The 22,684-nt window shown below is 45.7% G+C and overlaps 1 protein-coding gene across 1 annotated transcript in view; it reads left to right on the forward strand.

Moving 5' to 3' along the window:
* The window catches only part of TOPBP1 (DNA topoisomerase II binding protein 1), a 95,492-nt gene that overhangs the window by 24,204 nt on the left and 48,604 nt on the right, over positions 1–22,684 (forward strand). The window contains exons 8-13 of the mRNA XM_073678096.1: positions 140–309; positions 4,809–4,972; positions 9,307–9,551; positions 9,654–9,973; positions 10,214–10,386; positions 11,871–12,082. Of these exons, the coding sequence (XP_073534197.1) occupies positions 140–309; positions 4,809–4,972; positions 9,307–9,551; positions 9,654–9,973; positions 10,214–10,386; positions 11,871–12,082 (1,284 nt within the window). The remainder of the gene's footprint in view (positions 1–139; positions 310–4,808; positions 4,973–9,306; positions 9,552–9,653; positions 9,974–10,213; positions 10,387–11,870; positions 12,083–22,684) is intronic.

Genomic DNA, 22,684 nt, shown 5'->3' on the forward strand with positions numbered 1-22,684 from the left:
CTTCCTCAAGTGGTGCGTGTAGCAAGTTAACAATTTATACTGGAACGTTTTGCACAATAATCTACTTTCTTGATTGATTTAAGGTTTTATAATCTAGCAAATGTTTTTTTCTATGTCTGATATTCTTTATATTCCACAGACCGGGCACTATCTGATGTCAGCCATATTTCTAACATTAGTACCAGCTGTGTGAATGAGTCTGCCTTTAATTCTGTGATGATTACAAGACTCGAGCCTCCATCGGATACTCTTGAAAACTTGGACATTAGTTCACTACAGGCTCCAGATGATCTGCTTGATGGCTGCAGGGTGGGTATTTAAAAGGCTTTTATCAATGTCACTTCATATAATAGGTTGGTTCTATCCTAATTTGTCCCTGCGTTTTGTATTGCTAGTCTCCACATATATGGCACAAAATTTCATTTGTTTAATAGGTGCTAGAAATAAACCCTGAGCCTCCTGTATAAAAAGGGGTTCAGGCATTAATCCCTTCCCGACACTGGTCGTACTGGTACGTCCAGATGATTATGCGGGCTCAGGAGCCGAGAGCTTGGCTTAACTGATAGCCGAACTCCTGCTGTAACAGCTAGGGCCGGTGCTAGCACCCGCCCTGGCCATTGAACCATTAGCTATCGCTGTATTTTGAAAATTGTGAGAGCAAGGGAACTCCCTCAACTCATCGGCAGCTGAAGGTTGACATAGCGCCCAAAGGGCAAACTATGACCTCTAGGTCTGCCAAGTACTATGACCTGTTAAGCGTTTTGTCAGTCTAACACTTTGTACTGCATAAGCATTGCGCGGTATTATTGGTCAGCAGCTTCAAGTCCAATATAGGATGGACTGAACCGTCCTTACCTTTGAACCGTTTCTGGGTAGTAACCGGGACAATGACGCCTGATTGGAGAAGGGAGGAAGTGGCTTGGGGAAAATTGTCGCAAGGGAAGGGGGTACTTGGAGAACGAGATAGGGGGAAAAAAACTGTCTCGCAGAGCAGTAAAGAACTCTAAATTGCAACTGGAGGGGATGATTTCTCTGACCCAGGCGTTATTGATTTCGGGGAGTTGCTCGTCCTGGAACAGGAGGATGTGGCCGCCCACCGAAGAGGGATCTAGGGTGGGGGCGTCCCAACATGCGGAGGAGAACCTGTTTCTTCTAGTTAGTGAAGACTTGGAGGGCTGTGTGTGTGGATGCCAGGAAGGAGTTAGCTTGCAAGATGGCCTCTTCTTTTCTTGAGGGACAGCAGGTCTCTCCTTATGAATAGACTGAACTGACGAAAAGAACTAAACTGATGAGGCTTTCAATTGGACATGCTGCGGAAGCAGCATGCTCTTCCCACCAATGCCATTTGAAATTATCTTTTCCAGTTTCTCCCCTAAGACACGATATCCGCGGAAGGGTAGGACCATGAGGTACCACTCCTTGAGCCAAAGGATATGGCGGTTAGCCACCATGTTGCTTGAAGCGTGTCGGGAGCAGTCAGCTGCTTCAAGAGGCTAAACAAGGTTACTTACCCGCATGGGCGATCTGGTCTGCAAGGTCTATCAGCTCCATTGGAGAGACACTGGAGATGCCTTGGCACGGGTGCTTTGCCCAGGCCATGATTGCCTTAGCGACCCAGGTCGTAGCGAAGGATGGACACACAGACGAACCTGCAGCTTCAAAGGTGGACTTGGTTAATAATTCCACATATCGTTGGGTGGGGTCCTTTAGAGACAATGTGTCGGAGATTGATGGGATCATTCTGTGGGTGAAAACATCTTTTGGGTTGAGCCCACTTCTTGTCCAGTACTTCACTGAATTCGGAGTGGTATCAGTGCTGAGGAGTCAGAGTTGGTGTCTATTTTGGTGGAGTCAGTCGGTATAAAATGGACCGACTCTTAAAATAATAAATTGGGTACAGTAGGTCAATGCAGTATGTGCTGTACATTTTTTCATAAGAATTTGGTAAAGTTATGAAATGTCCTATTCCTGATGTAAAGATCTAGGCTTTTAGTTAAGATGAATCTGTGCTGCACTTTATGTACATGCCCAGTAGTGAATGCAGTGCTGTGCAGTCGGGAGTCAGAAAAATTGAGGAGTCGGAAGTTTGGCTTACCAACTCCACAGCCCTGGTTAGAATAGCACTTGACAGGGTGTCTGACCCTCTTGAAGGATGCGGAGTCTGCAGGGGGCAAGAGGTCTGATTTCTTTGGTTTACAGTGCAAACAAAACTGTACATGTCTCTGTTTAGAAACCTGAGCAGAATCCACGTCTCTATCTGAATCAGAATAGTCCAATACCTGGGATGACCAAGTCTCCGGGAAGGGAAAGTGTGATGGTGAGTGCTGTCTGAGTCATTTAGAGAGATGAAGACCAGTATCAAGAACCCACTCTGACGCAAGGACCGCTGACATTTTCTGCTATGCTGGTGTTAAGTGGTTAGTGAGTTTGACTCACTCTGGATAGAGAGAGAAATTGATAGCTGCTCCTTGATCTGTAACCGACTGAGAGAGGTTAAAGGCCCAGGCTGGGAAATGGTGGGCATGGGGTGAATGGGATCTGCCACAGGAGGCTCCTAGGTCATCGGCGGGGTGCAAGCAGCGCGGGTCACTACAGTTGGCCAGACTGGAATTTTTTCTTATAGGATACGCAAGCCAAGTACACAACCATCAAGGCCTATGAGGACTGGTGTGTGCATCTTTCTGTGGGGCCTGACATGGTTAAAAGGAAAGAAAAATTGAAGAAAAATAGGAACAGGCTAGATGGAGTTAATGAGTGCCAGATGAGGATGAGCCTTAATGGGGGCCATTGTTTTGGATCCCAGGGCAGGCAGGCTACTAGACCTGTAGACCTGTGCTGAGGCCCTTATGGAGCGCTGGAGGAGAGTTCTTGGCGACACGAGCAGAGAACCCACAGGAGTTGCTCGGGGGTAATCTACGTCTAGAGAAGAGAAGGTTTAATCATAACAGATTCTTTACTGTAAGAGCAGTGAGACTATGGAACTCTCTGTCGCATGATGGTGTAATGGTTGATTCACTACAAAAGTTCAAGAAGGGCCTGGATGTCTTTCTTGAAAAGTATATTAGTTTATGGGTACAACATTCAGTGATGAGACGTTGATCCAGGAAACTAGTCTAATTGACGTATGTGGAGTCGGTAAGGAACTTTTCCCCTAATATGGAGCTATTAGCATGGGGTTTTTGCCTTCCTCTGGATAAATATGTTTGCTATAGAGGAGAGGGGTTGTTGAGCTCACTGCGCCGTGCAGTCCAATGCTGGAGGTTGAAATCCGTATGGATGGTGCCGTTTCAGCGAAGTAATTGAATTGTGAGAATGAAGAAAATCGTCACATCCATCCAACAATAAAATTTGTCAAAATTTTATTGGAACATTTTTAAAAACATGTCTTCCAAGAATGTAAAAACGTTAATGAATAAAAGAACTACTAATGGGCACTACAATGTTTGGGCATTACAGTGACACATTTGCATTTTTTATTGTGCAACATTCAGTGCTGCTTGTTTCTGGAAATCATCCATGGAGTCAAAATTGTCACTCCACTCCAATTCCACTTAGATAAATTCCCAAAGGGATGTAATTTCCAAAATGGAGTCACTTGATGTGGGTTTCTGCTGTTTTGGCAGAACACTTAGTAGCTCTGCGAATTAAGTCATGCTTACTGCGCCCCTACATATAATTCATTGAGGGGTGTAGTTTGTTGAATTAGGTCACTTAAGGGGGGGGGGGGATGGTTCTGCTGTTCTGGCACCTCAGTGGCTCTAATGTGACATGCCACCCACAAACCATTCCGGCATAATCTGCACTGTGATATGGTGCTCCTTCCCTTCTGAGCTCTTCACTGTGTCTAATAAGTAGTTTCTGATCACATTTGACGCACTTAGGTGAGATTGCTTAACAAATTATATGGTCCGTTTTCTCTTATTAGTCCTTTTAAAAAAAAAAAAATTGAAAAACTTGAGGCTAAAGCAGCGTTCTAGTGAAGAAGAAAAATTCATTTTCACAGTCCGTTAAAAAAAATTCAGTGAATTCCTTGAAGGGATTTTTTTCAAAATGTGGCCACTTGTGTTTCTGCTTGTTTGGCATCTCGGGAGCTCTCCAAGTGCAATATGGCGTCCGCAGTCTAGTCCAGCAACTGTTTCTCTCCAAAACTTACAGGATGCTCCTTCCCTTCCGAGCCCTGCTGTGTGCCTAAACAGTAGATTCTGACCACGTACAGTAACAACAAATTGTGGGTCTGTTTTTATCTTTAACTCTTGTGAAAATGGAAAATATTAACAAACTTACTGAATGCAGTTTTACTTAAAGAGAGCAGTTTTTAGATGGGGACATATAGGCCCCTCAAAGTCATTTTAAAAGTGAAGTGATTCCTGAGAATACTGGTTTTGTAAATTTTCATTGAAAAATTGCTACTAAACTTTTAACCTTTTTTAATGTCCTATCAAAAAAAGTTAAAGCGTACAGTGTGTCATGCAAACAGTGTCAGAATCACTGAGCTATATTAGAAGCGTTCCAGAGTTATAACCACATAAAGCGCCACTGGTCACAATTTAAAAATTTGGCCTGATGAGGAAGGTGAAAACAGGCTTTCGTGTTAAGGAGTTAGAGTAGTCCCTTAAAGAGGTTATTTAGCTAATAAAACATTTTACATATTATGCCTAGTACTATTTTGCAACCCTTGCGAAATTCCATCATGGTGTTTGACGTCTTTTTGCACTGCACAATTTTCAGGTTGTTCCTCTGCAGACTTTTTTTTTTTTTTTGCATGTTTGGTTAGGTTTTTGTTTTAACAATGTTGTGTTCATTCACAGATATACGTATGTGGGTTTGGAGGAAGAAAACTAGATAAGCTGAGGAGGCTCATTAACAGTGGAGGAGGAATACGGTTCAACCAGCTCACTGGCGACCTTACCCATGTAATCGTTGGAGAAAATGATGAGGAACTAAAGCAGTTTTTAAACAGGACCGATCACAGGTCTGGAGTACACTGTCTCAAGATTCTTGCATCTCTGTTGCCACGTTCAGTGTTTGGTCAGTATTTTACATCAGTATTTGTAAACCAAAAACTGGAGTGGGCAAAAAATACAGAAGTGGTGACATGTTTCTATTATACTTTTCCTCTGATTGTTCCACTCCTTATTTTGACTTATAAATACTGATGTAAAATACTGACCAAATACTGAACTTGTGCATTCCTGACGGGCTATTTTTCATTTTTGTTTCTTCATCCCCTTCTTCCAAGAGCCATAACTTTTTTTTATTTTTCAATCCTTATAACCAGGGGAGGCTTTGTTTTTTGCAGGAGGACGAATTGTACGTTTGAATGACACCATTAATTTTATCATGTGATGCACTGGAAATTGGGGAAAAATTCCAAGTGCATTGAAATTGCAAAAAAGTTAAATTCCACAATTGTTTTTTGGATTATTTTATTCACAATGTTCACTATACAGTATAACTAACCTGGCAATATTATTATTTAGTTCAGTATGATTGCAAAGATGCCAAACTTGTATAGTTTTTTTTTTTTTGTTTTTTTATGTGATGGGGGAAAAAAATTTTTTTTTGCTTGTCATTGTGTTAATTTTTTTCAGGATATAGGGCTGGGAGAGGGCTTATGTTTTGCACCCTTTTTACGGATACCTTTTTTAGGGTAAATACAATGTTTTGATCATCTGTTATTGCATTTTATTGCAATGTTGGGGTGGCCAAAAAGCTGTAATTCTGGCGTTTTCTACTTTTTTTTTTTCTCCTTACGCAGTTTACTGGATTCATTTTAGATTTTGGTAAATTTGACTTTTTTACAAACGTAGCGATTTATCAAATGTGTTTTTGTTTTATTTTTAATGGGACAAAAGAGGGTTGGTTTGAACACTTTTTTTTTTTTCATTTTTTTTTTTAAACCTTTTTTTTATTTTAACTTTTTACTATATTTGTTAGTCCTCTTAGGGGACTTGAAGCTGTGATCATCTGATTGCTTGTGCTGCACATAGCTGTGCATCTGCACTGCTATGTATAGAGAAAATCACGATCTCTTATAAATGCTACCCCCGGCGGTCAGGACAACCTATCAGCACCCTGCGATCACTTCACGGGTGCGCCTGTAGGCATGTGTAATGACTTGACCCCCTGCCGGCACATGTTAAATGCTGGGGTCAAAGATTGACAGCGGGATGTAACAGGTTAACAGCCTCAGGCGGAGCTCTACTCCACCCGTGACAAAGGCACATGATGGCTGATTAAATCAGCCATCATGTGCTGGGAAAGATGTGAGCTCGGCGTGCAAGGCCACATCAAAGTCAAGGAGTCGGCATATGATGTGCTAATGCTTCATATGTCATTTAAGGTTTAGTGGGAATATGTTAGCAGTATTTTGCTATGTAATCTGAAGACAGTATGAAGCAGGGGTTAGAAAACAGATTTCAGCAATGCCTCTCTTACCAAGCTCTGAGGTTTTGTTTGCTTGTAATGATTGCTTAGCTTATCATTGCTGTGACTAGCTGGTGAGCCCTGGTCCAACACTCCCCCTCCTGTGATGGGAAACTCACTGTCTATGGACATTGTATATACAGAGCCTGGTGTGGGTGGGGGCAGCTTTATCGGCTTCTTCATTGTAAATCTAAAAGCTCTGATTGTGTGAGAACTTCTGCACCCAGTAATCTAAATGACACATTGCTGGACTCGGGGTCTCTCTGCCTACATCATTCTGCTCTCAGATGAGGTAGCAAAAACCTGCTGACAGATTCCCTTTTAAAGGGTTGTTTGGGCAAAAAGAAAAGCTTCCCCTGGGTTTGGATCTGTGAAAAATAACAAACTAAATGATACTCCCTTACTGGCATTTCATCAGATATTTTTCTTAGTATACACTACTGCAGTCTTGTTGCTGGTGGAATGATGGTGTCTCCTCTTACTGTGTCAGCGCAAACTATTAGATAATAGAAAGGAGTAGCACTCGGCTTTTAGAGGGGAGTGGTGCTGGCTGAACTGGGAAAGATCCCATTAGTCCAGTAATATAGGTCAACAGCCGCACTCAAAAGGTTTCTTTATGCAAATTATGTTTAAATTAAACAGTTCACCACAATACAACGAAAAATGGAGGTAGATGAAGGTTTTGAGCGACATAGAAGGACTTTTCGACCATAAAATGTTTGGTCTTTTTCAACTGTCGCTAAGTAAGAAGATTTCCAAAAATAGGAAGGTATGATTGGATTCACCTGCGGAGTGGCGATAGTAAGGCTATGTGCCCACGATGCAGAAATGCTTCGGATTTTTCCTGAGCGTTTCTGCATCTCCCTGGCAGAAAAAACGCATGCGGATTGTACATGCGGATTGTACATGCGTTTTTCCTGCCAGGGACAAGCATAATTGAAGCGTATTTCGCATCCGGGCTGTCAAGCTGATTTTTCCGCAATGATAATCCGCAGTGGAAATTTCCGCAGCATGTGCACAGCACACGCGGATTATCATTGGGGAACATTGCAGACCTTCTACCATGCGTTTTTTTAAGCGTTTCTGCGGTGGAATTGCCGCTGCAGAAATGCTTAAAAAAACGCATCGTGGGCACACAGCCTAATAGACGTGGGGTTTAGCCAAGGGGATTCATGTATAGCGCCGACCGCGCTAGATGTGGTGATGTCTAACTATTAAGCAATAGGTGTTAGATCCAAGTGTGTGCCGGAGCTGAGTGTCAATTAGTTTATTTTTCACAGATCCAAGGTCCTGTGAAAGTTTACTTTTTGCCAGGACAAACCTTTTAAAGGCTCAGTTACACTACTATTTTTATTTATTTGTTTATTTGCCATGGGTTTTTCAGTATTTAGGGTAGCCATCAAAAGTACCATAAAGACTAAGGGACTGCATTATAAAACTGGTTCTATCATTGGCAATTCTTTTTACATCGCTCCGAAGAGAAGAAAAAAATTTGGTAAAATGAAGTCAATGTTATGGCTTGTGTGGTTCCTGAGGAGACAGATTAAATTCCTATATGATGTATGCAGTAGGTATAACACATTAAATCATAAATATCAAGCTAAATGCCCCAGAACTGTAGTTAGATTTTTTTTTTTCTTTGAGCATATTTAACGAATATATCATGTAAACTTTTGCTAAATAGTCTTACAATTTACCAGGTTTATCAAATGCCATGAAGCACTATGGTAAATTTGATTCATTTTAAGATTGTCTATTGTAAGTTTGCACTATACAAGATCTAGATAGTACTGATAAATATGTCCCAATGTATTCTTTTTACTAAAGTACTCGTTTAATTTGCTTAAAGGAAACCTGTCACCATGAAAATGCAATATAATCTGCAGGCATCATGTTATAAAGCAGGAGGAGCTCAACAGATTGATGTATAGTGGTGTGAGAAAGGACTAGGTATAACCTGTATTTTCATCTTTTAATCCTCTGCTCTGTCTGGCATTTTTGGTCCGGTGGGCGGGGCAATCTTTATATAAGTGCAAATAGAAATAACGGTCAGTCACTGATAGGACCACCCACTGGACCGGAAATCCCAGAAAGAGCCGAGGTATAAATGAATAAAGCACAGGTTATACTGAATCTTTTCTCACAAAATCACATATCATTCTGCTCACCTCCTGTCTATAACATGGTGCCCGCAGATCGCATTGCATTTTCGTGGTGAAAAGTTTGCTTTAACGCTCTGTAACATACTATGAAGTGAGTCAGGGTGTTCGGAGCAGGCTCAGGAATTGACCCTGCTTCACACAGGGCAGAAAGCAGCTGTATTATATATCTGGCATCTCCCTTTAAAATTAGCAATCTGCTATTGCTAACCTCTTAAATGCCGCCATCAATAGCTGATAGTGGCATCTCGGGGGTATGACTGTTCAAATTAAGTTCTCGGTGCTTCATGGCGAGGCCAATAATTTATATACACCTTCCTACCTGCTTGTTTTCCCTAAATCTCCACCCTCTTTCTTTTGATAGCTCTGTCTTTATAGAGCCAGAGAAGGGTGGAGATAAAGGGAAACCATGCAGGTGTGAAGGTGGCCCCGCTATGAAGTACCGAGTACCTGTGCTTTGTGTGAACAGCCATTCTGTGCTATCGGAGTACCTTTAAGCACCGCCATACAGCCAGGTTGATTGTTCGCACGCCCATTGTTCCACTGTGACTCGATCACGGGGTGCTGATGGATTGCTGTGATAGCCGGAGTCTGACTGATAAGCTCTTGTTAGCTTTTTTTTTTTTTTTTAAAAAAAAAAAACAAAAAGCGTCTAACCTTCACATTACACAGTAGTAGTTATTATATTATTTCTAGCTATGTTTTTATATTTTTCTTGCAGGCCTTATGTTGTTACTGTAAAGTGGTTATTGGACAGCTTTACAAAAGGGTCCCTGCAGCCTGAGGACACTTACTTTCACTCCTCTTATAAACCCGCTGATTTCCAGGCACCAGCTCAACCTGTTCTCGTTTCTTCTCTTCGAAAGACAAGTGGTAAAGTCCCACTAAAAACAGACGACCGTACCCATAATCGTGAAGCTGATGAAGACCTGCTGTCTCAATACACAGAGCACGATTCTACCCTAAGTAAGATTTCTTAGGAGTGTCTTTCTACACTTTACAGCAAAAGAAAACTATCACTTGACAGAAATGTAATAACATTATTACTTGTGGTTTTGTTTTATTCAGCAGATCCTAAGAGCCCTGAGCCTTCAAACCAACATACCTTATCCCACTTAAGTGCACAGGGCGACATGCCATCTTACAGCAGCCAAAATGGTTTTGGGGAAACTTCTACAATCATTGAAGGTGGATTATTCAGTAAGAAAAGATTTTTGGTGTTGGGATTTGTTGAAGAGGATGAAGGTTGCATAACAGACATAATAAAGAAGAATGCTGGTAAAGTGTTGTCTGCGCAGAAGAGGATTATTGCAGATTATGCTGTGGTGCCTTTACTGGGCTGTGAGGTGGAGGCTACAGTTGAAGAAGTTGTGACTAATGCCTGGCTGGTAAGCATATATTACATGTACCACAAAATCTATAATAAGGAATAAATGATGCTTTAGATTACATTAGTGCAGCCACAGAACCTCTTTTTGAATCTTCAAGTCAATAATGAAATACCCTAGACCTCACTTTAAAATAAGGAGCACACATTTCTAAACCTGTTTAACTGTATAAAACATTAACTTATGATTTATGGCCCTGTCTTTTTCAGTGTTTTTTTTTTTTTTTTTCCTTTTCTTTAGGGAATGTGTATTGAACAGGAAAAGCTTTTGGACCCTCATTCTAACGCTCTCTTCACACCAGTGGTGCATGTGGAAGGCAGTACGCCGCTAAAAGACTGTGTCCTTTCTGTGAGCCAGTTTATGGGTGCAGAAAGGGATTCATTGGTTTACCTTGCAGGCCTTCTTGGAGCCAAGTATGTATGATGCCCTTCTTTTCTTTCCAGCCCTTCTTTTCTTTCCCGCCCTTCTTTTCTTTCCCGCCCTTCTTTCCTTCATATTATGACACCAGCAAATTGCCCTGATCAGCGTGAGATTTCTATACAGCTTTCCTAATCAGTGTTACCCATTTTAGGCCATGTTCACTCGTTGAGTTTTTGCAGCATTTTTTTTTTCGCTATTGCCCAAATTTCCTCTCTTGGCAGTAAAAACGCCAGATTTTCATAATTTTCAAAGCATTTTTTTGCCTATTTTTTTTTTGGTGCGGATTACTTGCACTGTGGACAAATCACACAGTACATGTTTAGTTGTATGCACCAAAAATGGTTAGTTGCTGTTTTGCACTCTCTCATTACTTTCTATGGGTGAAAAAACGCTGCTGAAACACTGAAAGAATTGACATGCTGCAGTTTTCCAATTCAGTCAGGAAAAAAAAAACAAGCATGCGCAACAGATTTCTGAAATCTCATAGCTTTTGCTGGTATTGTAAAAAGAAGCTTTTAATTTTGCATTAAAAACACAGCAGAAATGCAATGTGTGAACATAACCTTAGGAAGATTAGCAGTTTTCAAAATGGGTTGTCTAGTTAAAACAAGTTATCACATATCCGAAAGATAGGTGATAACTTGTTAATTGGTGGGGGTCCGACCACTGAGACCCACACCAATAGGCAGAAAGGGGAACTTTTATCCTCATTAAAATGGAGTGGCAGTGTGCATGCTTGTCTGCTGCTTCATTCACTCCCTTTAACGGTTTCCCGAATGCTAAGCTTGGCAATTTCCAGAAACTCCATAGAGAATGAATGGAGCTGCAGTCGGCCGTTTGATCTGTCGCTCAATTTTGTAACTGGTAGGAAAGTTCCCGGTCAGGGATTAAAAAAAAGTTCCTTGATCTGCCGATCGGTGGTGGACTCAGCTGTGGGACTCTTGGTGATCAACAAGTTTACCTCTATCTGGTCAATCCCTTTCAAAGGGCCTCTGGCAGCACTGAATGCCTGTTGAGACCAAGTCCCATCGCTTGGTGATTCACGGTGGGGCTAATCATTTATATATCATTTCCCACCTGCTTATTTTCCATCTAACCTCACCTCCCTCTTCTTTGATTGACAGCTCTGGCTTCATGGAAGCCAAGCAGGTGGGAAGGTATATATAAATGATTGGCCCTGCCATGATGCACCGAGCGCATGTACTTGGTTTGAACAGTCATTTTGTCCTGACAGAGTCCCTTTAAGGCTGCAAAAAAATGCAACTCCTGTTGTATCTAGAAAAGTGTTATTTACAATATGAAAGGTTTTCCAGCCCCATGTAATATTTTACAAGCAGCTGACTATGATTATAAAATAATAAAAAAACGAGTCACCATTTCCAATCTTATCCCCCAAGAGTATTAGCTGAATAGTCACATTTTACCTGTGCAGTTTACTTTTCTCTCAAGTATGGTTTGGTACTTCTGAATTTTACAGAGTGCAAGAATTTTTTGTAAGAAAGGCAAATCCCAAGAAAGGCATGTTTGCTAGTACTCACCTCGTTCTCAGAGAACCAGAGGGCTCTAAGTATGAGGCAGCCAAGAAGTGGAGTCTGCCTGCAGTAACTATGGCATGGCTACTGCAATGTGCCAGAACTGGCAAAAAAGCCGATGAAAACCGTTTTTTTGTGGAGAATGCCTGCGAAGATGGTAAGATCTTATTTATTCTTGTTTTAGTTTCTACGAACTTCTGTAAAAACCTACCTTTCAGCAGCAGAAGGGAAGGAAAGGAGACACAGATCCATTACTAGTGGGTAGGCGGAGCCCCACAGGATAGTTCACCTCAGATTTAAAAAAAACTGACGACCGCCCCTCTACTTAAGCTCCTCCTACTCCCATGTTCTCCAGTCTGAAATTTGAGGTCGCAGAGGATAGTCGCTGCCTTGGCAGCTCCTCAGAAGGTTTTTTATTTTAAATTTACCAATGGTGACCTGGATTCCCCGTGGTCTAGAGGTCTCAGGGGGTCTCGGCGCTGCCGGGACCCCTGCCCTCCCCTGGCAGACCTGCGTACCCCTTAAGGAGGTCCCCGCAGTAACCTGCCAGCCCCGGGGGACATAGGGCGCTTCCTGGCGGAGACGCACACCGCCTGTGGGGTCCCTGCGCGCTCCGCCGTGGGGGGAGCAAGGGCCACAAGCGCCACACATCCCTGGGGGTCCCTGTGGCGCACAGTGGGGTAAGTGCTCTATGTATGAGTGCTTCAGCGGCGGCTGCGGCTGCCGCCGTTACTTCATGTGGTGATGTTCTGTTTTTCTGTATTTGCAGACGGTGTATGAGGATCACCGCTGCATTCTCTGACCCTGGGGGCTGGGGAGCAGGGACGGAGGAGCGCGGCTCCGTTGGAACGGGGGGCGTGGCTTTATTATCTTGGCTTCCTGCCATCACTTTTGGACAGGAAGCCTTCAGGAAAACACGCGCTTTCTCTCTGAGCGCGGGTTCTGTGAATGAGCTCGGGGGGCAGGGCCTCGCGTCATTCGGCTTCCTGTCATGGTAGTTATGACAGGAAGCTCCTGGCTTAGCACGCGCTGAGCTCTCCGCCCCTCTCCCTCCTTCCGGCTTCCCTCCACGTGCACCTCCTGCTCTCTGCTTCCCGTTCACCGCCCACACAGCTCAGAAGGAGCAGTCACCGCGGCACTGGTGAGTCGCTTCTGCCTGAAGGCAGAAGTTTCCTTTTTTGTTCTCTCCATTGTAAAGCACCTTGGCTGACCTGCTAAGGCAGGCAAGGTGCTATTTGCCGCTACCACTTTTTGTTTGGACACTCTCACTTCCCTGACCTCTTAAGGCAGTGAGGTGTTTAGTGTGTCAGCAGCATTAACCCCTTCTGAGGGGGTCTGCTCAACAGAGCTGGTAACTCTTTCTGGGGGTGCACTCTTCTGGTTCAAAGGACGCTTCCCCCCCAGTTCGTTAGGTTAACTTTTGCTCTGCAGGGCTGGCGTAACTCTCTCTAGGGGAGAGTTTTAACCCTTCAGTGCCCCCCCCCCCCCCCCCCCAAAAAAAAATAAATAAATAAAAAGGGAATTTTCACACACCCTAGTTTATTATACTCATTCTAACATGCTGGCATCTGAGGTGGGAGGCATGTCGGATCAGGGGGCGCGGACCTCTCTCCCGATCTGTTTCAGGATCGGTCTCGCGTTTCTGTTACACCCGGGTCTTCGGCGGCGTCAAGTTCGACCCTTAGTGATGTTAAAGTGGAGGCGCTCACCCGCTCCATTGACAGCCTTTCTAACCTCCTGGGTCATTGGGTGTCAGCTAAATCGCAAACGACACCACGAGGCAAGAAGCGCCGCAGAACTGTGGTGGCATTGTCTCCTCCGCGCAGTGCATCGGAGGCTTCGGATTCACCAACAAGCTCGGTTGGTGAAGTCTCCGATTCTGAGGATGAAGTTCGGCAGAGTCGATCTGCTATGCTTTCGGGCCGCGTGGATGCTCTTATTGGAGTCATGCGAGAAGCCTTACAGCTGTCTGAAGAGCCGACAAAGCCTGGCAAGTCGGCCCGACTGTATCAGGAGCCACGTCGGGCTCGTTCAACATTGCCAGCGCATGATGAACTTAACGAGGCAGTGGTGGAGAGAACGCCGGTGTCCGGATAAACGTTTCCAGGGGATGCGGTTTTTTGATGCCTTGTATCCCTGCGCCACGGAGACTATCGCTAATTGGGTTCCCTCCCCTGAAGTGGATGTTCCTCTGTCTCAGCTTAACAAATCTTCCTTGCTTCCTGTTAAAGGGAAGGCCAGTTTTCAGGAACCTCTGGACAGAAGAACGGAGTAAGCGGCGAAGTCCATCTACGAGGCCGCGGGTCATGGATTCCGTGCAGCCTTGGGGGCCATGTGGGCCGGTGAGGCTTCTCTGCGGTGGTTGACCCAGCTGCGGACGGCATGGCAGGATGGAACTCCGCTGTCAGAAGTGGAAGGGCTTTTCCAGCTGTTGGAAGAGGCGACACATTATGGCAGGGACGCAGTGCTGGATACTACTTCCGTTCTGTCCAGGTTTCAGTCTTCGGCCGTCACGGTCAGGAGAGCACTGTGGCTTAAACAGTGGACTGGAGACGCAGTTTCCAAACAAGGTTTGCTTAGTCTAGCGTACAAAGGCGGTCATCTTTTTGGTTCGGACCTCACGGAGCTGATTGCTAAGGCCAAGGCTAAGGATGCTGCCTTGCCTCAGCGGAAGGCGGCAGCTTCCACGTCTGGCAGGTAAAGTGCCAGTGGTGGTCGCCGGTCCTTTCGGACCAGGGGGCGGTTCGGTCAGCCTTCTTGGGGATCGAGTCGTCCCTCGTCTTCCGGTAAGAAGTCCACCCAGAAATCCCGTATTCCTTGGAAGCAACATTTCCGTCAGGACAAACGGGAGGTTGACAAAAAGCCCGCTAAGGCGGACTGACGCCAGGAATCCGCTCGAGGGCTCTCGGGTCAGAGGTCATCTACTACAATTCGGGTCGATTTGGGCGTCCCATATTTCGGACGCCTGAGTGACGCAGGTTATGTTGGCAGGCTATTTCATAGAGTTTCACTCTCGTCCCCCGGACAGGTTTTGTCAGTCAATCACCCGTCCGAGCCCAAACTGGCTGCAGCACTGCTGCGGGAGGTGGACACTCTTCTGCAGCAGGGTGTGGTGGTTCCGGTTCCGCCAGAGGACCGGGGAAGGGGGTTTTACTCCAACCTTTTTGTGGTCCCCAAAAAGGAGGACAAGTTTTGCCCCATTCTGGATCTCAAAGATTTAAATCTTCATGTCTGGACCCGAAAATTCCTCATGGAGTCTCTCCGCTCGGTCGTAGCGGCTCTGTCGCAGTACGATTTCTTGGTGTCGATCGACATCCGCGATGCTTATTTGCATATCCCCATCGGCAGGGCCCACCAGCGCTTCCTGCGTTTCGCCATAGGTCAGGCCCATTACCAGTTTGTGGCCCTACCATTCGGGTTGGCCTCGGCACCCAGGGTTTTTACAAAAATCCTGGCGCCACTCATGGCGCTTCTTCGAAAACAGGGAGTTACGGTTCTGCCCTACCTGGACGACCTGTTGATTGTGTCGCCCACAGCGGAGGAGGCGATGACTGCTCGCGATCTCTCCCTCCAGCACCTGGAGGACTTCGGGTGGCTGGTCAATTGGAAGAAGTTGTCATTGGAACCGACACAGTGAATCCTGTTCTTGGGGATGCTTTTCGACACACTACGGGCAGTAGTGTACCTGCCTCCGGACAAACAAGCGAACCTTCGTCGCCATGTCCAGGCTATGAGGTCGGCGATGGCAATGTCCCTTCGGGAATGCATGTGCCTTCTGGGTCTGATGGTGGCGGCAATGGACGCCGTACCGTTTGCACAGTTTCATTCCCGGGATCTCCAAAATCTAATTCTGACCAGTTGGGATCGTTCGCCGGCTTCACTGGATCACTCTGTCGTTATCTCCCGCAGGGTGCGAGAGTCTCTTGGATGGTGGTTACGTCCAGAAACACTATCCCTGGGGAAATCCTTTCTTCTCCCAAGGTGGTCGGTGATTTCCACCGATGCCAGTCTGACTGGCTGGGGGGGGGGGGGGGGTTGGAACGACCTCTGGGTTCAGGGGGTCTGGTCGTCAGAGGAGTCGTCTCTACCGATCAACGTTCTGGAGTTGAGAGCAATTTTTCTCTGCCTCCGACATTGGACGGTCCTGTTGAGCGGTCTGCCGGTCCGGACTCAGTCGGACAATGCGACGGCTGTCGCGTATATCAACCATCAGGGCGGGACGAGGAGTTCCAGACTCATGATGGAGGTCTCCCGGATTCTGGTTTGGGCCGAGTCCAGGGTTTCGGCCATCTCTGCGATTCATATCCCAGGTGTGCTGAATATCTCGGCGGACTTCCTCAGTCGCGAGCAGGTGGATCCGGGGGAATGGAGTCTCCATCCGGAGGTCTTTGCACTGCTGTGTTCCCAGTGGGGGACTCCTCAGGTGGACTTGATGGCATCCAGGCTGAACGCCAGGGTTCCGACATTCATGTCCAGGTAGAGGGACCCGGAGGCTGTGGCGGTAGATGCTCTAGTGGCCCCGTGGGACCAGTTCGAGCTGATCTATGTGTTTCCGCCAGTATCCTTACTTCCATTGGTGATTCGGCGGATCAAACTCGAACGAGTACCAGCAATTTTGGTAGCCCCGGATTGGCCACGGAGGGCGTGGTATTCGACGCTGGTGTCTCTGCTGGCGGCGCCTCCGTTTCCACTGCCGCTTCGCCCTGACCTGTTAATCCAAGGGCCCATTCGTCATCCGGACCTGAAGGCACTTCTTATGACGGCGTGGCACTTGAGACCGAGATCTTAAACCGTCGTGGTTTTTCGTCCGAGGTTATTTCTATCTTGCGGGCGGCCAGAGGTCCAGCTACGACTAGGATTTATCACAGAACTTGGGAGTCTTTTTATTCTTGGTGTTCTGGATCGTCAAGGAACCCGAGGGTTTTTTCCATCCCCAACTTCTTGGCGTTTCTGCAATATGGTTTGGCCAAGGGTCTAGCAGTTGGTACCTTGCGAGGTCAGGTATCTGCTCTATCCGCGCTTTTTCGAAGGGCTATTGCTTCACGTAGGGACGTGCATTCTTTTTTTCGTGGGGTTGCTCGTCAGTTTCTGCCTCGGAGGGCGGTCGTGGCCCCTTGGCGGCTTAATCTAGTCCTGGAAGCTCTTCAGCATGGGCCTTTTGAGCCTATGGATTCGGCTACGCTTTACTTGCTTTCTTGGAAGGTGGCCTTCCTGGTTGCGGTCACCTCTTTGAGAAGGGTTTCGGAGTTGGCGGCACTGTCTTGCTCGCCACCTTTTCTGGAATTTCTTCCGGATCGTGTGGTGCTTCGTACCCGTGGAGATTTTTTACCTAAAGTGGTGTCGCATTTTTACGTCAATCAGGACATCGTGTTACCTTCTCTCTGTCCGAAGCCGAGGAGTCCAAAGGAGCGGACCTTGCACTCGTTGGATTTGGTACGGGCATTGAAGTTCTATCTTTCAATCACGCAAGGGTTTCGGAAGTCGGACTCTCTTTTTGTGATTCCTGCTGGTCGTCGACATGGTCAGCGTGCTTCCAAGGACACTATAGCTCGGTGGATACGTTCGGCTATCCTGGAAGCGTACCGGCTCAAGGGCGAGCCTTGTCCGGTGAGAGTTCGAGCTCATTCCACGAGGGCTGTTGGTTTGTCGTGGGCTTTTCGTCATGGAGCCTCGGCAGAGCAGCTCTGCCGGGCGGCTACCTGGTTCTCCGTTCACACCTTTACTAAATTTTATAAAGTGGACGTGAGTGCTTCCGCCTATGCGGCCTTGGGGCGCAGGGTCCTGCAGGCGGCGGTGGTTTAGGTTACCGCTTTATTTTATTTTTTGTTCTCCGCTGGTTGCGCTCTTACCTAAGTTGTTGGGGTGTTGGAGATTCTGCCACTATTTCCCACCCTAGAGTTTTGGACTGCTTTGGGACGTCCCACTAGTATTGGATCTGTGTCTCCCTTCCTTCCCTTCTGCTGCTGAAAGACGGATTTTGGTAAGAACTTACCTGTAAAATCCTTTTCAGCAAAGGAAGGAAGGGAGACACAGCACCCTCCCATGGCAGAAGTATATTTTTGTTTCTAGATGCGGCGCGACCCTTTCCTGATGGCGGTCATCTGGTCTGGGGTTGGCGCACTACGGCTCTTTTCCAGCATCGCCAGCTCATCGCAGTTGTCAGGTCCAGTGAGTTGTACCTAGGACTGTGTGTTTTTTCTTGCTGTTATTGCATAACCTGTTTTCTCACTTTTCTGAATTTTTCAGAAGGGGTTGTACTCTTCTGCTGGTGTTGTCTGCTCTTCCTTAGCTTGTGTACGGACTGGAGAACATGGGAGTAGGAGGAGCCTAAGTAGAGGGGTCAGTCGTCACTTTTTTTTTAAAATCTGAGGTGAACTATCCTGTGGGGCTCCGCCTACCCACTAGTAATGGATCTGTGTCTCCTTTCCTTCCTTCGCTGAAAAGGATTTTACAGGTAAGTTCTTACCAAAATCCGTCTTTTAGCAACATACGGTGAAATGATGTAAGAGTCATTGGCAAGATATAGTGGCGGTGATAGTGCGGGATTATGGGTGTCAATCAATTAACATGTAGAAAAGTCAAATCCTGGCTATTTAACTTTCAAGGGGGCTCATTTTGTTCTGACCTGTTTAGTGACCATTACTGTTGAGTTATATCTTAGATTAGAGGCACAGCATTTTGTGATACAAGTGTACTTTATATACTAGTGATTTCCATATGTTGGGAGGAAGGGTTCTGTTTTTGGTCTTCGGTCTTTAGCATCATAGGACTGCTTGTTTCAGAATCCTGACATGCAATACTTAACATTGACATTTCAACGCAAAAAAGGTGTGGAGTTATGAAAATCACAAGATGGATAGACATGTTAATGATAAAAAGATGGAAACAAACTTCTCAAAACATCTCTATTTATTCAGTATGGAGCACGTCTTGGCTGCTGTCAATGAGGGAAGTAATGATTGTCTGAGGAATGTTCTGCCACGCTGAATGCACTTGGGCACACAAATCCTCAAGGTCCGCTAATGGCAGCTCTCTTTGCAATTGCCTATAATTGATGTCCCAGATGTGCTCAATGGGAGACAAGTCTAGAGACTGCAGACAATGGTAGCACGTTTAGGCCATGCAGGCTGCTCACAGTAGTACAAGCAACATGTGGACTGGCGTCGTATTGCAACTATTTGTTAGGTATATAGACTTCTTTATAGTTTGGTCAGGCTCCTATATGGAATTTGAGAAGTTTTATATTATGCGATTTTAAAAAAACAAATCAACATATCTTTTTCCAGTAAGATAGGTGGTGATCTTATAGATTTGTTGGACATGGAAATATTTATTTGTAATGGCATTTTATTGCCAGAAGGATATCGAAAACCAACAGCAATTAACTATCGTAGTGCAAAAGAGGGTTATCACCTGGGTCATGTCAAGAAATCTTTGCTGTATAGATAGCTTTTATGTCTTCTGACGGATCAGTCATAAAATGTGACATTTATAAAACAGTCTAAAGAACTTAGTGATTAATCAATCAAAGGTATCCGCCAAAAACTGTAAAGCTTTTTCTAGAGCTAAAAGTTAAGATTGTAGCTCGCTTATGATTAGTGTTGAGCCACCCCCGTAGTGTTCGGGTTCGGTTCGGTTCGTCGAACACCGGGATGTTCGAGGAACTGTTCGTCGAACTGTTCGTAGAACACCGTCGAACACCGTTAAAACCAATGGCAGGCAAACAAAAACACATAGAAACACATAGAAAACACCTTCAAAGGTGTCCAAAAGCTGACAAACTGCTCAGAAGACGCTTTCTTTAAAAAAGCCGGCCGGCAATTCAGCAGCGGCATACACCGGTACCCGACAATTTAGACAAGAAGGAATAGAGCCTCACACATAGATTAGATAGATAGAAACATGTCAGTCACATATATATGAAGTACAGTGACAGTGTTGCTTACTGTACTTGTCATTTAGTGTAAAGGATTTCTTAAAAAATATAATAGTGTTTTCATGCACTGTCTCTTTAAAAAAGCCGGCCGGCAATTCAGCATCTGTACCTGACAATTTATAACAGACAGAATAGAGCTTCACACATAGATTAGATAGATAGAAACATGTCAGTCACATATATATGAAGTACAGTGATAGTGTTGCTTACTGTACTTGTCATTTAGTATTAAAATAAAGGATTTATTATTAAAAAAAATTGGCGTGGGGTTCCCCTTAATTTTAGTCTCTAGCGGAGGTTAAGCAGACATCTGGGGCAGATGTTTGAAGCCTGGGAAGGGGGTAATACCCACGGAGCTTCCCAGGCTACTAATATGAGCCCCTAGCTGAATACATAGCCTTTACTAGCTATTAAAATGGGGGACCCCCCCAAAAAAATGACGTGGGGTCCTGCCTAATTTAATAGCTAGCAAAGGCTAGGCAGACAGCTGGGGGATGATATTAATAGCCCAGGAAGGGAGCCATGAATATTGGCCCCCTCCCAGGCTAGAAACACCAGCCGTCAGCCGCCCCAGAAATGGCGCATTCATAGGATGCGCCAATTCTGGCACTTAGCCTCGCTCTTCCACGCTGCCCTGTAGCGGTGGCAGGGGGTAATAGGGCTGGGGTTGATGTCAGCTTATAATGCCAGCTGACATCAAGCCCAGGTTAGTAATGGAGAGGCGTCTATAAGACACCCCCATTACTAACCCCATAGTCAAAGTTAAAAGAAAACACAAACACCCAGAATAAAGTCCTTTAATTGAAATAAAGACACAATCCTTTATTGTTCTAAATTAAACCATACTTACCATCACGCCCATTCCAGCTGAAGCCAACGATCTCCTGCAATAAAAGAAAAAAATAATAAAGCAACATCATCCTTACCTTTCCATGGTTCCCACGACAGCTTCAGCTCTGCTACATCGAGATGACAGGCTGGACCGCAGCAGAACGCTGCCATCCAGCCTGTCATCCCGCAGACACTGAGAAGCGCAGGCATGCTTGCGCTCTGCAGTGTCTGGCTGTGACGGCATAAAGATGAGACGAGTTCATGTCCAATGAACTCGGCGCACCTCATGCACGTCACTGACAGCGTGGGAAAATTCTCACGCTGAAGCGCTGAGTGCAGGAGAATTCTCCCACGCTGTCAGTGACGTGCATAAGGTGAGCTCATGTCCAATGAACTCAGCTCACCTCCTGCACGTCACTGACAGCGTGGGAGAATTCTCCTGCACTCAGCGCTTCAGCGTGAGAATTTTCCCACGCTGTCAGTGACGTGCATGAGGTGAGCCGAGTTCATTGGACATTAACTCGGCTCATCTGGATGCCCTCACAGAGAGACACTGTGGAGCGCAAGCAAGCCTGCGCTTCTCAGTGTCTGCGGGATGACAGGCTGGATGGCAGCGTTCTGCTGCGGTCCAGCCTGTCATCTCGATGTAGCAGAGCTGAAGCTGTCATGGGAACCATGGAAAGGTAAGGATGATGTTGCTTTATTATTTTACTTTTATTGCAGGAGATCGTTGGCTTCAGCTGGAATGGGCGTGACTGTAAGTATGGTTTAATTTAGAACAATAAAGAATTGTCTTTATTTCAATTAAAGGACTTTCTTCTGGGTGTTTGTGTTTTTTTTAAATACTTTACTAGAAATTCATGGTGGTCATGTCTAATATTGGCGTGACCCCATGAATTTTGGGCTTAGGGCCAGCTGATAATGCCAAGCTGGCCCTAACCCCTTTATTACCCAGTGAGCCACCGCATCAGGGCCCTGGATGAGTTGGGTACAGCGCCAGAAGATGGCGCTTCTATGAACGCGCCATTTTCCGGGGTGGCTGCGGACTGCAATTTGCAGCGGGGGTGGCCCAGAAAGCTTGGGTCTCCCTGCGCTGCGGATTCCAGCCCCCAGCTGCATAGTTGTACCTGGCTGGACACAAAAACAGGGCGAAGCCCCACGTCAATTTTCTTTAAATTATTTCATGAAATAATTAAGAAAAAAAGGGCTTCCCTATATTGTTGTGTCCGGCCAGGTACAAATAGGCAGCTGGTGGTTGGGGGCAGCCCGTTCCTGCCTGCTGCACCTGACTGGACACAAATATAGTGCGAAGCCCCACGTCAATTTTTTTTAAATTATTTCATGAATTTCCTGAAATAATTAAAAAAAATTGAAGTGGGGCTTCGCACTATATTTGTGTCCAGCCAGGTACAGCAGGCAGGAACGGGCTGCCCCCAACCACCAGCTGACTATTTGTACCTGGCCGGACACAACAATATAGGGAAGGCCTTTTTTTCTTAATTATTTCATGAATTTCATGAAATAATTAAAAAAAAAATACGTGGGGCTTCGCCCTATTTTTGTGTCCAGCCAGGTACAACTAGGCAGCTGGGGGCTGGAATCTGCAGCGCAGGGAGGCCCAAGCTTTCTGGGCCCCCCCCCGCTGCAAATTGCAGTCCGCAGCCACCCCGGAAAATGGCGCTTTCATAGAAGCGCCATCTTCTGGCGCTGTACCCAACTCATCCAGGGCCCTGGTGCGGTGGCTCACTGGGTAATAAAGGGGTTAGGGCCAGCTTGGTATTATCAGCTGGCCCCAAGCCCAAAATTCATGGGGTCACGCCAGTATTAGACATGACCGCCATGAATTTCTAGTAAAGTATTTAAAAAAAACACAACACCCAGAATAAAGTCCTTTAATTGAAATAAACACACAATTCTTTATTGTTCTAAATTAAACTATACTTACCATCACGCCCATTCCAGCTGTAGCCAACGATCTCCTGCAATAAAAGA

This window comes from Phyllobates terribilis, unplaced genomic scaffold (genome assembly GCF_046119375.1).
Source record: "Phyllobates terribilis strain yellow unplaced genomic scaffold, ASM4611937v1 Scaffold_4__5_contigs__length_816908805, whole genome shotgun sequence".
NCBI lineage: Eukaryota > Metazoa > Chordata > Amphibia > Anura > Dendrobatidae > Phyllobates > Phyllobates terribilis.